The sequence below is a fragment of the Cydia strobilella genome, chromosome 11 (assembly GCF_947568885.1).
Source record: "Cydia strobilella chromosome 11, ilCydStro3.1, whole genome shotgun sequence".
NCBI classification, from domain to species: Eukaryota; Metazoa; Arthropoda; class Insecta; order Lepidoptera; family Tortricidae; genus Cydia; species Cydia strobilella.
In genome coordinates, this window is record NC_086051.1 from 16200283 (window position 1) to 16215086 (window position 14804).

A 14804-nucleotide genomic window follows, 5' to 3' on the forward strand; every position below is an offset into this window, starting at 1 on the left:
CTGACCCTTTGTACCCAGCAGCACTCCAGGTGTTCCAGGTCTGGAGCTTTTCCTATCATACACTACCAGCAGCTCGTTGAGCGAGTGTTACCCCTGACTCTTTGCACCCAGAAGCATTCCAGGTGTTCCAAGTCTTGAGCTGTATCCATCGTACACTACACACTACCAGCGGCATGTTGAGCGAGTGTTACCCCTGACCCTTTGCACCCAGCAGCACTTCAGGTGTTCCAGGTCTTGAGTTATCCCCATCAAACTCTACCAGCGGCACGTTGAGCGAGTGTTACCCTTGACCCTTTGCACCCAGAAGCACTCCAGGTGTTCCAGGTCTTGAGCAGTATTCATCGTACAACCAATAACACGTTGAGCGAGTGTTAGAAGAATGGAGAAGAGAAGAGGATGACTTTGGAAATAAAAATTATTATACACCCTTCCCAACGATTAAGACTATCTCCATAATATCAAATTCCATCCAAATCGGTTTTATTGGACCCCATACAAATTTCCATTACCCCCCCCCCCCCCCCCGTTTCTGGGGTAAAACCTATCCTATGTCCTTCCCCAGGACTCAAACTATGTCCATACCTCATTTCATCTTAATCGGTTCAGCGTTTATTGATTCCCCATACAAATTTCCACCCCCTTAAAGGGTAAGTTCTTGAATAAAAAGTATTCTATGACCTTCCCCGGGATTCAAACTATCTGTATACCAAATTTCAACAAAAGGCTAGTTTCCCCTCTGGGTTGGAACGTTGGAAAGTCAGATGGCAGTCGCTTTCGTAAAAACTAGTGCCTACGCCAATTCTTGGGATTAGTTGCCAAGCGGACCCCAGCAGACTTCCATGAGCCGTGGCAAAAAGGCTGGGATAACGCGAGTAAGATGATTATATATATATATAAGATATTGCCTTAGTGCAAATCATTATCATCATACTATATAATTTGTATGTATTATATGAATACATAGGAAAATTGTTAAGAGTAATAAACGATTATATCAAATTTACCAAAAGTTTTATTTTAACCTAATTAAAGTTATAAAGTGACGCATAATGTTGCGAAAGTATCAATATTGTTTAGGCGGTCGCGTTATTTCAAGCAGCGGCCGGCGTTCGGTTACTGTGTAAAAGTCGTATCTTCGCGCGTTTTCAAATCGACTACGGGCTCTTAAATTATTTTCTATGAAAATATTTAATTTGTGGTTTTTCAAGTAGACACACTACTATTTAAACTATAAACTGAAATAAATGTCATATACGAAGGAAAAAATGACCAAAGCCTCCAGTGTCCAGAGCTGGAATCGAACCAGCGTACCCCGTTTACCGGACAGGTGCCTGAACCGCTCGGCTATCCGGTCACGGTGGCATGGGTCGAAATTTCCAAGTATATGACAATTCCCGAAGGCTTGTGGCGCCCCCTGGCCATCTCTAGTTTATAGAAAAACTACTATTTAAACTATAAACTGAAATAAAGGTCATATACGAAGGAAAAAACCGCCACCGTGACCGGATAGCCTAGCGGTTCAGGCACCTGTCCGGTAAACGGGGAAGGCTGGTTCGATTCCAGCTCTGGACACTGGCTTTGGTCATTTTTTCCTCCGTATATGATATTTATTTCAGTTTATACTCCACTGTCCGTTTGTCTGTCCGTCTGTCTGTCACCAGGCTGTAGGTATCTCATGAATCGTGATAGCTAGACAGTTAAATTGTTTACAGATAATGTATAGTTGCCGCTAGCAACAAATACTAAAAAGTACGGAACCCTCGTTGGGAGAGTCCGACTCACACTTCCGGTTTTTTAGAATTAGAAAAGACTACAACACGATCTCAACGTATTTTTTTATTAAAAAACGCTTTTCGGACAGTCGGACATAGCTGTGTTTAAAATACTTACATCAAATTGTGTAAAACTATATGTCAATATCCAGGGAGGAAAATGAGGACTACGTTTGTATGGAGAAGTGATCGACCCCTTTCCTCTTAAATACGTGTATGAGTATTAGCATATCCTCTTGTCTGCACACAAAAACGCCTGCAGCAAGATTTCAGAATCCAAATAAGTCAAATACGCTATAACAAAAGTGCAAAATACATAAATTACGAAACTCGTCCATCTCGTCATCTCGTCCTGTCATGATTTTTAAATATTTATTTGATTATTTAGGTAATTGATAAGTTTAATGTGGTAACACTGGTATCGTGCTTCCTTCTTTGTGGTTAAAAATAAAAAAAATAAAAGGAGGGTACTTAAGAATAATGGAAAAAAAACGACTGAGTTGGAACGGGGAGAAAGAAGTTGATGGTGGACTGACGAGGTTGTGGAGGGATTGTGAAGTGTAGTTATAAGAAGGTAATACTGTTGAAAGTTAATATTGGAGAAATAAATTATCATAGCAAAATAACTGGTGACTTTCGTTTCATTCCCTTTAATATTTCCAAGTTTTTCTAAAGTTATTCAAAGTGAGACTTTTTCCGTACTATTTCCGACTTATTATTATAAGGCCGTAAAAACATTTTATTCCACGGCAAGTTTTTATCTTTACGGATGCAGCTGACTGTACCTGAGACATTACGGGAACTAATGTTGTAGACAGTATACTGATTTTATCAGTAGTGTTTATGACATCACTTGTTTCTGTCCGCGACCTCTGTGTGGTATGATGATGATGATTAATAAAACTATCCTATGTCTTTCCCCGGCCCTCAAATTATTTAAATATATGTGACATTTTCAACCAAAAGGTACCACATTGTCGCTTGTCAATAAGGTTGATTTCAAATTGAAGCTGTATGGAAATGGCGCCTTATTGACAACCGACAATAAGTACCCTTTTGATTGAAAATGGCACATATAACAAATTTTATCCTAATTGGTTTAGCGATTTAAGTATGAATAGGTGAGCATTTATAATATTAGCAGGGATCAGGGTCCTATGCATTTTTTATCAAAATTGATAAATTAAATTAAAATTAAATTAAATAATCATTTATTTTCAGGCATGGCCCATAGAAGTGTTAGTAACAAAAAACTTAAATACTAATGTTAAACAGTACAATTAATTAAAACCTACCATGCAAATCAATATACTTAGAGCTATGACTAGGACAATACAATACCGGGTGAGCCTCAAAACATAAAGAATGTAATGGTAATCGTATTAGTTATCGGTGTTTTGTATGATTAATGTGGATTAAGTACCTAATTAAAATGAAGACGAAATAATATTTGATAAAATAGTCATTAAACAGTCAAATTCGGTAAATTTATTACTACCTATTTATATTCAAAGTTGACGCCATTTCTCGCCAGCCGCGGCTTAAACATTTAACATAGAATTTTCTTTTACACTTTTTTGTTCAATAAGTACATTTTAAGCTGCAAAAAAATCCTTTACGAAAATTATATAAGTTTTGAAATAAAACTATGAAAACGGATTATATCGCGTATATTGAATTTATAATACATCCCGACGTTTCGAACTCTTTACAGCGTTCGTGGTCAACGGGTGACTGAGGAAAAATTACAAATTGCAAAAATACCCACATACTAAAATAATGAACAATCATAGACTACAAACTTTAAGGCTGGTTGTACATGCAAAATCGGTTCATAAGGCTAGTTATACACTATAATTATTTTTCAAGTAAAGATATATATATATACGCGATAAAAATAAACTATGCCGGCTCCAACCCTACACCACGGACCCGAGAAGATTTAATTCCCTCCTAAATTGTAGGAGGGTATCCCAATATGGGACCGGCAACAAACTCGGCGGGACACATCTTTTCAAAACATCAGAATGTCCAGCATCATCCAACACTACGGTCTCACAGTCTATGTCTCGCTTGCTCCTTTATCAGGTGGACTACAGGATCCCAAGCTGGTGGTAGAGAAAAGCCATCTTCCCTATTAAAGTTTGGATATTTCTTAATCTCAATGGCCTCGCGCAGCATTCTGGGTATGTAACGCTTCTCCTTGGCAAGAACCAGAGGCTTATCAAACTTGATTGAGTGATTGGCTTTATCCATGACATGCTCACAGACAGCAGACCTAGGTCGACGGTGCTTGACATCAGCTATGTGTTCCTTCACCCGAGTGGAAATGCTCCGTTTCGTCTGCCCGACATATGATAGGCCACACTCACAGTCCAGCCTGTACACTCCTGCAGTCTGTAGAGGGGTATTGCATTTTACAGGCCTCAGGAATTGTGACATCTTCTTCATTGGCTTGAAATATGTTTTTATAGAAGCACGCTTCAAGATGTGGCTGATCCTGTCCGTGACCCCCCTGACAAAAGGCAGAATGGCAGGCCTGCGCTCGACTGTGGGGATCTTAATGTGGGACCTCTGGTTGACCCGCGGTATCCTGAGCTCGTTTGCCTGGAGCGCGCGCCTGGCATGCTGGAGCTCCGCGGCCAGATGCTGGTCATCACATATCCTCTGGGCTCTCTGAAACAAAGATTTGCCTACTGTAACAAGTTGACTGGGATGGTGATGCGATTTGCCATTTAAGTACCTATCAGTATGAGTAGGTTTCCTATACACAGTGCGACCTAGGGTGTTATCAGGATTTCTTTTTACCAATACATCCAAGAAGGGGAGAGAACAGTCTTTTTCCAACTCCATAGTAAATTTTATTTTGCTATGGATGGAATTTAGGTGATCCAAGAAAGTTGAAACACTACTTTTTGGAAGTATAGTAAAAGTGTCATCTACGTATCTTTTAAATATCTTCGGTCGCACAGGAGCCAATGAGAGTGCCCTCTCCTCGAAGTCCTCCATAAAGATGTCAGCGACTACTGGAGACACTGGAGACCCCATGGCCACGCCGTCGACTTGAAGATAGAATTCACCATTCCATAGCAAGTAGCCAGATGTAAGGCAATGTTCCAACAGCTTAGCATATTCCTCTGACATGTTCTGCTCACATAACCTCTTCTTGACAATTTCAATGCAGTCTTGTACCGGTAGGCTTGTAAATAGCGACTGGACGTCAAAACTGACCATGATCTCATCATCAGTCAATGTTAGGTCTTTAATCTCACCGATGAAATGGTAAGAATCCTTTGTATGCGTGCTAGTGTTACCACGTAATGCTGAGAGGGCTCCCGCGAGGTACTGAGCCAATTTATATGTGGGAGCATCTATCTGGCTCACTATGGGACGTAGTGGGGCACTAGGTTTGTGTATTTTTGGCAACCCATACAACTTTGGAGGCACGGGGCAGTCAGGAACTAAACTTGCAACATTCAGATCAAGGCTCTCCGAGTAATCACTAATTAGTTCTTTAGTGGTTTTCAATACTTTCATAGTCGGGTCCGTCTTTACATGTTTGTAGGTTGTAGTATCCGCTAATAATTCCCTAATTTTCTGGTTATAATCTGAAGTATTAAGTACAACCGTCGCATTTCCCTTATCCGCTCGAAGAATAGTAAGGTCTGGATCATCGCGTAACGTTTTCAACGCGGCCAATTCATCTCTAGGCAAATTCCTTTTCGGAGGCTTGGCTTTCCGTAATAATGACGAAACATCCTGCCGTATAGCCTCCAAATCTTCCTTCTTTACCTGATTTTTCACCAGACAGTCTTCTACACTAACAATAATGTCTTCAAAAGGGATCTTTCGCGGAGCCACAACATAATTAAGACCTTTTTCTAATACTGAAAACTTAGACGTCGACAATTGTTTACTGGATAGATTGACAACCGACCGATTTGACACTGACAGCGACGTTCCGTTAGCGCTATTATTCTGAAGCCCTCCGTTATCGCTGCGTCTCGTTTTCGATTTTAACTTGTCAAACTTGGCACTTTGTCGTTTCTTGCATTGTTCAAATGTAAATGCGTAACGTTTATTACCTTGTTCAACAACATCATTAAAATCGGTGCTTGTCAACACTTCCTGCAATTGACCGGTGCCTACCTTAATCTGTTGCTCAAGTCTATAAGCCGTGTAACGGTTGTTATGGATGGCTTTGCACAGTAATCTCTCACTCGCCCGGCGAAGTATGCGTTCACTGCCGATAATGTCCTTCTTCGGAGCTATCTTCACGCATGTAGGAATAAGATTTTCATCTCGACACCTCTTCAAGAAATGCAGAGCGCAACGAGCGCGCGCGAGCTTATTCCCAAGGTCTTCATGTCGCCGGATTTTGGTTGCAACTTCCAGTCCGTACTGGTGTACATAATATTGTCTTCGGTTACCGCGATAGTTACTCATGAAATAAAACTATGAAAACGGATTATATCGCGTATATTGAATTTATTCCAATTCCTGAGGCCTGTAAAATGCAATACCCCTCTACAGACTGCAGGAGTGTACAGGCTGGACTGTGAGTGTGGCCTATCATATGTCGGGCAGACGAAACGGAGCATTTCCACTCGGGTGAAGGAACACATAGCTGATGTCAAGCACCGTCGACCTAGGTCTGCTGTCTGTGAGCATGTCATGGATAAAGCCAATCACTCAATCAAGTTTGATAAGCCTCTGGTTCTTGCCAAGGAGAAGCGTTACATACCCAGAATGCTGCGCGAGGCCATTGAGATTAAGAAATATCCAAACTTTAATAGGGAAGATGGCTTTTCTCTACCACCAGCTTGGGATCCTGTAGTCCACCTGATAAAGGAGCAAGCGAGACATAGACTGTGAGACCGTAGTGTTGGATGATGCTGGACATTCTGATGTTTTGAAAAGATGTGTCCCGCCGAGTTTGTTGCCGGTCCCATATTGGGATACCCTCCTACAATTTAGGAGGGAATTAAATCTTCTCGGGTCCGTGGTGTAGGGTTGGAGCCGGCATAGTTTATTTTTATCGCGTATATATATATATCTTTACTTGAAAAATAATTATAGTGTATAACTAGCCTTATGAACCGATTTTGCATGTACAACCAGCCTTAAAGTTTGTAGTCTATGATTGTTCATTATTTTAGTATGTGGGTATTTTTGCAATTTGTAATTTTTCCTCAGTCACCCGTTGACCACGAACGCTGTAAAGAGTTCGAAACGTCGGGATGTATTATAAATTCAATATACGCGATATAATCCGTTTTCATAGTTTTATTTCATGAGTAACTATCGCGGTAACCGAAGACAATATTATATATAAGTTTTCTCAAAAATGGACGGCAAAGTCGACGTTGCCGGTTAAAAAGTAGGTCGCGAAGTGCGTAGTTTATGGTCAGTCAAAAATTAAAAAGTTAAAAACATTGCAGTCTCGATTTCGGGACTGCAATGTTGCATACAAATTCCATTATTTATCGAGTTGCAAACTTTTTAAAAGTTGAAGTGACCATATCAAATGAAGGCATAGGTCCATTAAACAGACAAACAGAAGATCAGTACTTATTATTATAATGTTGGTACCGCGACTATTTAGGTGTCTCAAATAGGTTGGCGTATTTTCAGCAGAAAAATACACTTCCATTTTTAATAAAAAAAATAAAACGGCGGCAAAGCAAATCTTTTTACTTTTTCTGTGAAAATATAACGTTGCTTCTGTAAAACATTTCTATTATATTTGCATTTATTGCGCCATTTTTGAGAAAAGCACTATATATGACTTGGCTGGAAGGCTACTTGCTGGTTTCGGAATCAATTAAACGGACTCCCAAGGTCGTCCGTTTAAAACGAATCCTCAGCCAGCAAGTAGCTACTTCCGAGCCTCGACAATAATGTACTATTACCACACATACAAACCCTTATCATTATGAACACTATTCAACGAGCGGTTCTGCAGGATATTATTAAATTTAACACGAACCCTCATTATGCCCGCTTATAACAGAAACAATTACAGTTATTAGACCAAGGAGACTGAGGGCTCCGAAAGGGCACCTACGGAACCCCATTTTGTTTGCTAATGAACTGTATTATAATAGTTTGCGCTTGCTAATGCGTTTGCGAGTATTGTATGTATATATTTACAGTGAATTGTAGGAAAACGAAGGTAGTAGACAGATAATAAATGTAATGGCCGCTTAAGCACAGCTCAACACAAGCTATCGATTACTAGAGTCGGACCAAGCTAACTCTGCATAGCATTTGTCAAATGTCATCATCATAAATGTGAAATGTTTGTATTTGTACTTATATATGAAAATCACATTTTTATTTCTCATGCACTGAAAGTGGGTCATTGTTTATCTGTGAAGCGGGCTGAAAACTGATCCGTTTCTGATCTTCATTTTATTTTCCAAGTACGTTTATTTTTATTTTGTTACGATAAGCAATCAAAATTTGTGTTCTGCCATATTTGTGTTCTGTGTTTTGTACAATAAAGAGTTTATACATACATACATACAAAATTCGATATCATCGTCATCTACTTTATAAACGCGAGCGATCCGGTTTAATATATTTAATAAGTATCTCACGGAAGTTTTGTTATTAAAATCAAATTTAGGTTCGATATATGACTCGGTTGCATAATAACGATATTTTACCTAAATTGTTAATTGAAAATACTGTCAGAAAATACTATTTAAGTATATACTCGTACTGTCATGTTTAGTAAGATACATATATATGTATATATGTATATAGTTTACATATATATGTATTTTACTTTCCTCGTATTCGAAATAAAAAGTAGAGCGTTTAACTCGGGTGAAAAGACTGAAAAGCACCCTCTCACTACTTTCGAGCGCCAAAATATCTCGTCAGAAATGGGTGCCTTTCATCCCTTGATTAACAATCTACTAAACACTGATTTAAATTTTCACGATTTTTACTCATAATTATTCACAACGACGGGACATAATCGCGTAAAATAAGTTTTAAATTTACCTCCGACGTTTCGAGGACGACGTTGTCCCCGTGATCTCGGAGAAGACTGAGGTAAATTGACGCGATTAAGTCCGATCGTTGTGAATAATAACAATAATTTAATTTTATAATAAAAACAAACAAAAAACTTATATTACTGTTTGTTAAACTTTACTGCGATAATAATATAACTCGTACACAGTTGAGGGATTTTTAATATCAGACAACGCAAGCGCAGACACAAATTGTTCGCTCTAGAAAATTCTAGACTTTTCTAGAAGCGTCCACATCGTTCCAGGGGGAAAATAGAATGTACACTGAATTTACTTTTCTTTATAATTTGTTGTTTGCCGTGACTGTGACGATAATAATTATAATTAGATCTTTTCAAGATATAAAGTTTTAGTTTCACAGTTTTCACACTTCGTTTAAGTTTATACTTTTTATTTTTTAATAATTGAAAGTGATTGTAACGACTTTACTCGGACGAAATCATGTCCTAAAATAAACTTTTTGTTTTTAGATTATTTAAACCGAAAATTGATTTTGTACCTATTTGAGAATTATATAAAAATTTAAAAAGAATCAGGAGATCAACCAGTCTGCTTAACGGTTTGGTGGAAATTTTCATTGAAAACAGGTCTCAGTAGGTTAATTGGTAGACTAATGGTCTGATATTCTGAGTCGTCGTGAGTTCAAGTCTCACCCAAGACAGTTAAAAAATATTTTTCCTAAAAACCATTTAATACGTTAAATAATAATGAAATAAAACTAATATAAAAACGGATTATATCGCGTATATTAAATTTATAATACATCCCATTCAATATACGCGATATAATCAGTTTTCATAGGTTTATTTCATGAGTAACTATCGCGGTAACCGAAGACAATATTCCGTTTAATAACGTTTAATAAAAATTTATTCCTTATCCAGTGCATAACTGACTCACTTTGTATTTATTGTTGCAGGTAATGGCCTTAATGAGTCTACGCCGCACCGCTAATCTGCATTCGGCCCGAAATATTCATTTTATTCATGTATTTGAGATGCGGCCGATGTGATAAAAGGTAGATACGGTAAGATACTCTTAGTGCCATGTGGGCTGCTGGCGGGCCACAAATTCATGTGGGCCGCGGGCAGCCCTTGCGGTCTATCGATATAGTATTGAAGATTGTTCCATGGCGCTGAGTAATCAACAGGACAAATTTTCTATTAGGTTTAATCGTTTTTTTCCGCAACTATATTATCGCTTTTTAACAATTGCCGATATCGCACGAGGGCAGAACAATTTACAGTGTGGCAGAATAGCAGGGCAGAGCAATTAGGAAGACAGTCAGTGGACGTTCTTAGGGCAGCGCCGACGCAGACGACGATGTCCTTTATTATGATTCGCTAGCTATAATTAGTTTTATCTTATAATAAATTTATTATTGATGAATATTATATGTTATCATTGTATCCTTCATGAATATAATTACGTTATCAATTTATCGTTAATGAATTAAATGAATATTTATAATATTTTTTAGCACACAAACTCATTCACACGCCAACAAAACTAATATCTAGAATTATTTACACAGTTCTGCTCACTGCCACACTGCATTACTTTCGTGTTCATATAAAGCCAGCCAGAAATTGATTAGGGGTACGCATCAGGGTAAAAATTTGAGAAATCCTAAGTTAGATGACTTCCGACTCCATTATTTATGTCATCTGCGACTTACGAGATACATCCGCGGATTCGGGCCGGGTAGTGTCAGAATTGAATTTCAAATTCGCGATATTAATGCAGGTGGGATTATATCTGGCAACCCTTAGCTGAAAGATAATGGATAACAGACTCGATTTTAAAGTTTTTTGTATGTGTTTTATTAGGCTGATTTTAGTGTCACGCGGACCGTCCGCGCGGATCGCTCCGCACCGCCAAATTGTATGAGAAAGCTGTCCGCGCGGACATATTGGTTCGGTGCGGAGCAATCCGCGCGGACGGTCCGCGTGACTCTAAAATCAGCCTTAGAATGCGGCATATTAGGGCAAACCCTGGCTAATCGGTGATAGCAACCAGTTATTCGGTGATAGTTTTATCGTCTTTTAGCAGTTACCCGGTAATTTTATTACTTTTTCAATGTTCTAAAGTGTACTAATCTCAAGATCAATTACACTTGTTCTCGTTCGACTCGCCGGCTTTCAAAATTATAGGAATAAAATTCCTACTCCCACTAAATAGACGAATATGTAAAGAAAAACTACGGCGCTTAAGTCATTTAGTTCTGTGTTTTGAAGACCGCCTAAGATTATTTACTTATCATTAAGAAATATCCTAAAGGTTATCGTTTATCCGCTTTTATAAGGCTTTTGTAATTTACGGCTTTTTAGTTAATGCCTTTTAGGTTAATTAATTGCCGTATTTTTAAGTGTTCTCGATTACTGTACTTGGTACTTTAAGAATTTCTATTTAGACTGCCATGAAAAAGTGAAGCATTTTTTAGGTTTAATGAATTATTTTATGTTCGTCTTGGCTATTTTATCTTTTGAATCTGCCTCCATTCTTTAAGGAGTAATGATTACTGACATAAATATAAGGCAACAATTTAAGGGATAGTTTTGGGTGTTAAATAAGTACCTACTTTCAACTTCTTTTAACCTTTTAACTCATTTCATAGTGCTTAGTTACGTATGACGTTGCAGTGCGTAGCTTATATTGGTCACCCTAAAATTAAATTTTTCGTAGCGCTTTACCATGAGAACACGTCGCAGTGAAAGGGTTAATAGTAGATGTAGTATGAACTGTTAGGGTAAAACATGTTTAAATACACAGTAATAACTACCAACTACCATTTTTTATTGAAATGGCACATGTTTTCAGGACGTGTGGGCCGCGTCAAGAGTCGGCTGTCCAAGCCCTTAAAGCCCTTAAAAAAAATACGCTTCAAAGGTACGTCGTAGAGGGCGTTAGTGTTTTTTGTAAATTTTATGTGTTTTTCTTATATTCTCATAGCGTTTTTTTAGTGTTGGCACTAAATATATTTCTATGTGTATTTTTCTTCTTGAAGGTAAGTTCGATGAGTGTGTTTTATATATCTATTGGGATTCTTTCTAAGTTATTTTATTGAAGACGTTTATCGGTTTATATTGGGGTATATTAATTTTCATGAGTTTCTACTTGTTTATCTTTTACGTACTTTGTGTTTGCAATAACTTTTATTTATACTTTTACACTTTTGTGAGCTATGCGAATAAACATCATAATTATTTATGTTAAATTTTTGGCTTTCTTAAGTGTTGTTTTAAAGGGGTGTGTATTTTCGACTTGTCCTGTTTATTTTGCAAACGTTTGTGGTATATTGTAATATTGTGCTTTAAGTAATATTTTTAATTTATTACATTTAAATATATGTAAGTGCCTGCTTAATTTTTTTGAGTAGGTACACAGTAAAAAAGTTGACTTGAACCAAGAAAAAAGTTATCAAGAAAATTAAAAGGACGACCGAAATTATCTTCAACCAATGGTCTAAGAAAAAAATTCTCGAGTTAATAACTTTTTTCTAGGTTCAAGATTATTTTGGTCTTCCATCAAATTATCTTGTTCAAGAATTTTTTTCTTGGTTCATGTCAACCTTTTTTTCTGTGTAAGTACTTTGTATACCTACTTATAGTAAAATACTTAAACTAGAATATGGTCCCTAGTTATGTAGTATATTTATAATAAGCTACCCCTAATTCCTTTAACCCTACTGACCCCAATTAATTACCGTAAGTATATAAGTTGTGCACCAATCCATCATCGGCGGGACTTGAACGCGAGATCGCGCGCAAACATTTACTTTGCCATCGAGCGAAATACACGACAGTTAGTTCCACAAGGTGGCTAAAGTCGGACCAAGTTAACTCTGCACAGACTGCAATGGCAAAGTGTGAAGTTGTAGCACAGAATAAGTAATAGTATTATCATACAGAACGGCCACGCACCGCCCCGCCGCGACTCGAATTACCTCGCCCCGCGACGGCAGATTGACGGCCGTTTGCCGGCCGCTCAGTACTATTTTTAAGCAACTTACTCACACTATGACGCATGCCGCGTGTACAGACGTGCCGTTTACACATAGAAAGGCAAGTGACTTTTGATGTATAGCGTGTCCGCCCTGTGTTGTGGCCATAAATGTCATCTAGTATTCTCCGCGCACGCCTCCTAATTGTCCGGAACACCATTTTAATAGAATTTGATAAGTGTGAAGAGCTCTTCATGGTGTGGTTGAAGGTGGTTCTCAGTTACGAAAACACCATACGATTTCGTAACTCAGAGGAAGATTTCGTAGGACATACAGTAAAATTATTGTACGGCATGGGAACTCTATATGTATATCCACCATATTAAATCAATTTTTTGACATGCAGATACGTCTGCGAGCGATACTCCAAATTTTATATTAAAGGAAAAAATGGAAAAGGTTACACTTCCGGCAGGATTTGAACCCGCAACCTCCGCAATCCGTGCGTTGCTCTTAACCAATTGAGCTACTTTTTCCATTTTTTCCTTTAATATAAAATTTGAAATATCCACCATATTTCATAGAAATCTGACGAAAAAAACTTAAAGAAACCCATCCCCATCCCATCTATAAAAGATTATTAGTTCTAATTGCGCTCAAGGCATCAAGAAGATGCATTTTTCCTTCACTTAACATTTAGAGATATTTCTCAATAGAATAACAGCGAGCCGCATGCCCTTATAAGTAAAAAACACATTAATCATGATGATACTGTGACTCGCTTCATTCTAAGTGAATTCTTCCATTCCTTATTTGGTAACTAACGGTTTTTAGTGACCCGTATTTAATTTGACTAAACGAGACCACCATGTGGCGGCATGAATTAGAGAATCGCAAACTGTGAATGTCATCTCGCTTTGTGTGGTAGGGCACAGGACAGCAGTTGTCATTACAGATCTAGAGTAGAGCCCAACCGGGGAAGTACCTCCACCTTACAGAAAACCGCAGCCAAATAACACTAGACCCTACTCATAAATAGAGTATTTGACTACTAGTCAAATTAGTATCTTTTTTCGAACTGTCAGAACGATTTTGCTACTATGGAATTTATATGAAACACTAGCATGTGACGTCACAATCAAATTACCTACTCTTTAAAGTTAAAATAACTGCTGTCTACGTTTCTCTATAAATTATAATATGAGATTACTTGAGCCGCCCCGCCCGTTTAAGGAGTGCTGTGGTAGATGTCGCTAGGTCTCCTAGACCCACATAGTGGGATGATTTGCTGACTATGGATGAGGTTTTGGTGGCTCAGTTGGCAGGGCGCTGTGGAGTATCGATCCAGAGGCCGTGAGTTCAAGTCTCATCCAAGGCAGTAGTTTTTCCACTATTAAATCTATTCTAAGCTTAATAGCATCGTTCGCAGACGTACCGAAAGGGTAATAACGGGACCCTATTACTAAGACTCCGCTGTCCGAGTGTCCGCCTGTCTCTGTCTGTCTGTCAGTTGAAATTTTTCAAGATGAGGTATTTCTGTTGCCGCTATCATTATTAGTTTGTAGATTACTAACAAAAATGGATCTTGTTATCTAAATAAATAAACGTTTTATTATTATTGGCCACAGCATCTTGACAGATGATTGTTGCAGCGGCAGTTTATTATGAAGAAGAGGTCTGTGTGCGTCGGAGATCGGAGGTGCGGCACATCTTTTCCTGTGGCTGTAAAGTCCAATCGCAGCACGACACTTTCTGCCACAAAGATCGCAGGAGAAACGGCGAGTCTGTTGGTGGTTCCTGTGAAGCCCGAAGTGTTGCCGCTATAAGCGATCGATATTGATCAGTCAAAATACGGAGCTGAATGTATTTATCAGAAATCAAATGTCAAGAGGGATTGACTACTGTGTTTCGTCGACTAACAATAAATATTTGTCACTGAACGCGACATCGTTTAAGTAATGAAATTAGACTTTTGGATTGGCAAAATAATGGATAATACAGAAAATACATTTATTTTATGCTTCTTGTTTAGTTGTTTTAAAT

At 38.3% G+C, this 14804-nt stretch overlaps 1 protein-coding gene across 2 annotated transcripts in view; it reads left to right on the forward strand.

Moving 5' to 3' along the window:
- The window catches only part of LOC134745596 (low-density lipoprotein receptor-related protein 2), a 400290-nt gene that overhangs the window by 290429 nt on the left and 95057 nt on the right, over positions 1 to 14804 (forward strand). The window contains exon 2 of one of the 2 annotated variants that reach the window (XM_063679669.1): positions 11639 to 11707. The exons of the other annotated variant lie outside the window; for it this stretch is intronic. Coding sequence (XP_063535739.1) covers positions 11639 to 11707 — 69 coding nt within the window. The remainder of the gene's footprint in view (positions 1 to 11638; positions 11708 to 14804) is intronic. 2 annotated transcript variants of the gene reach the window in all.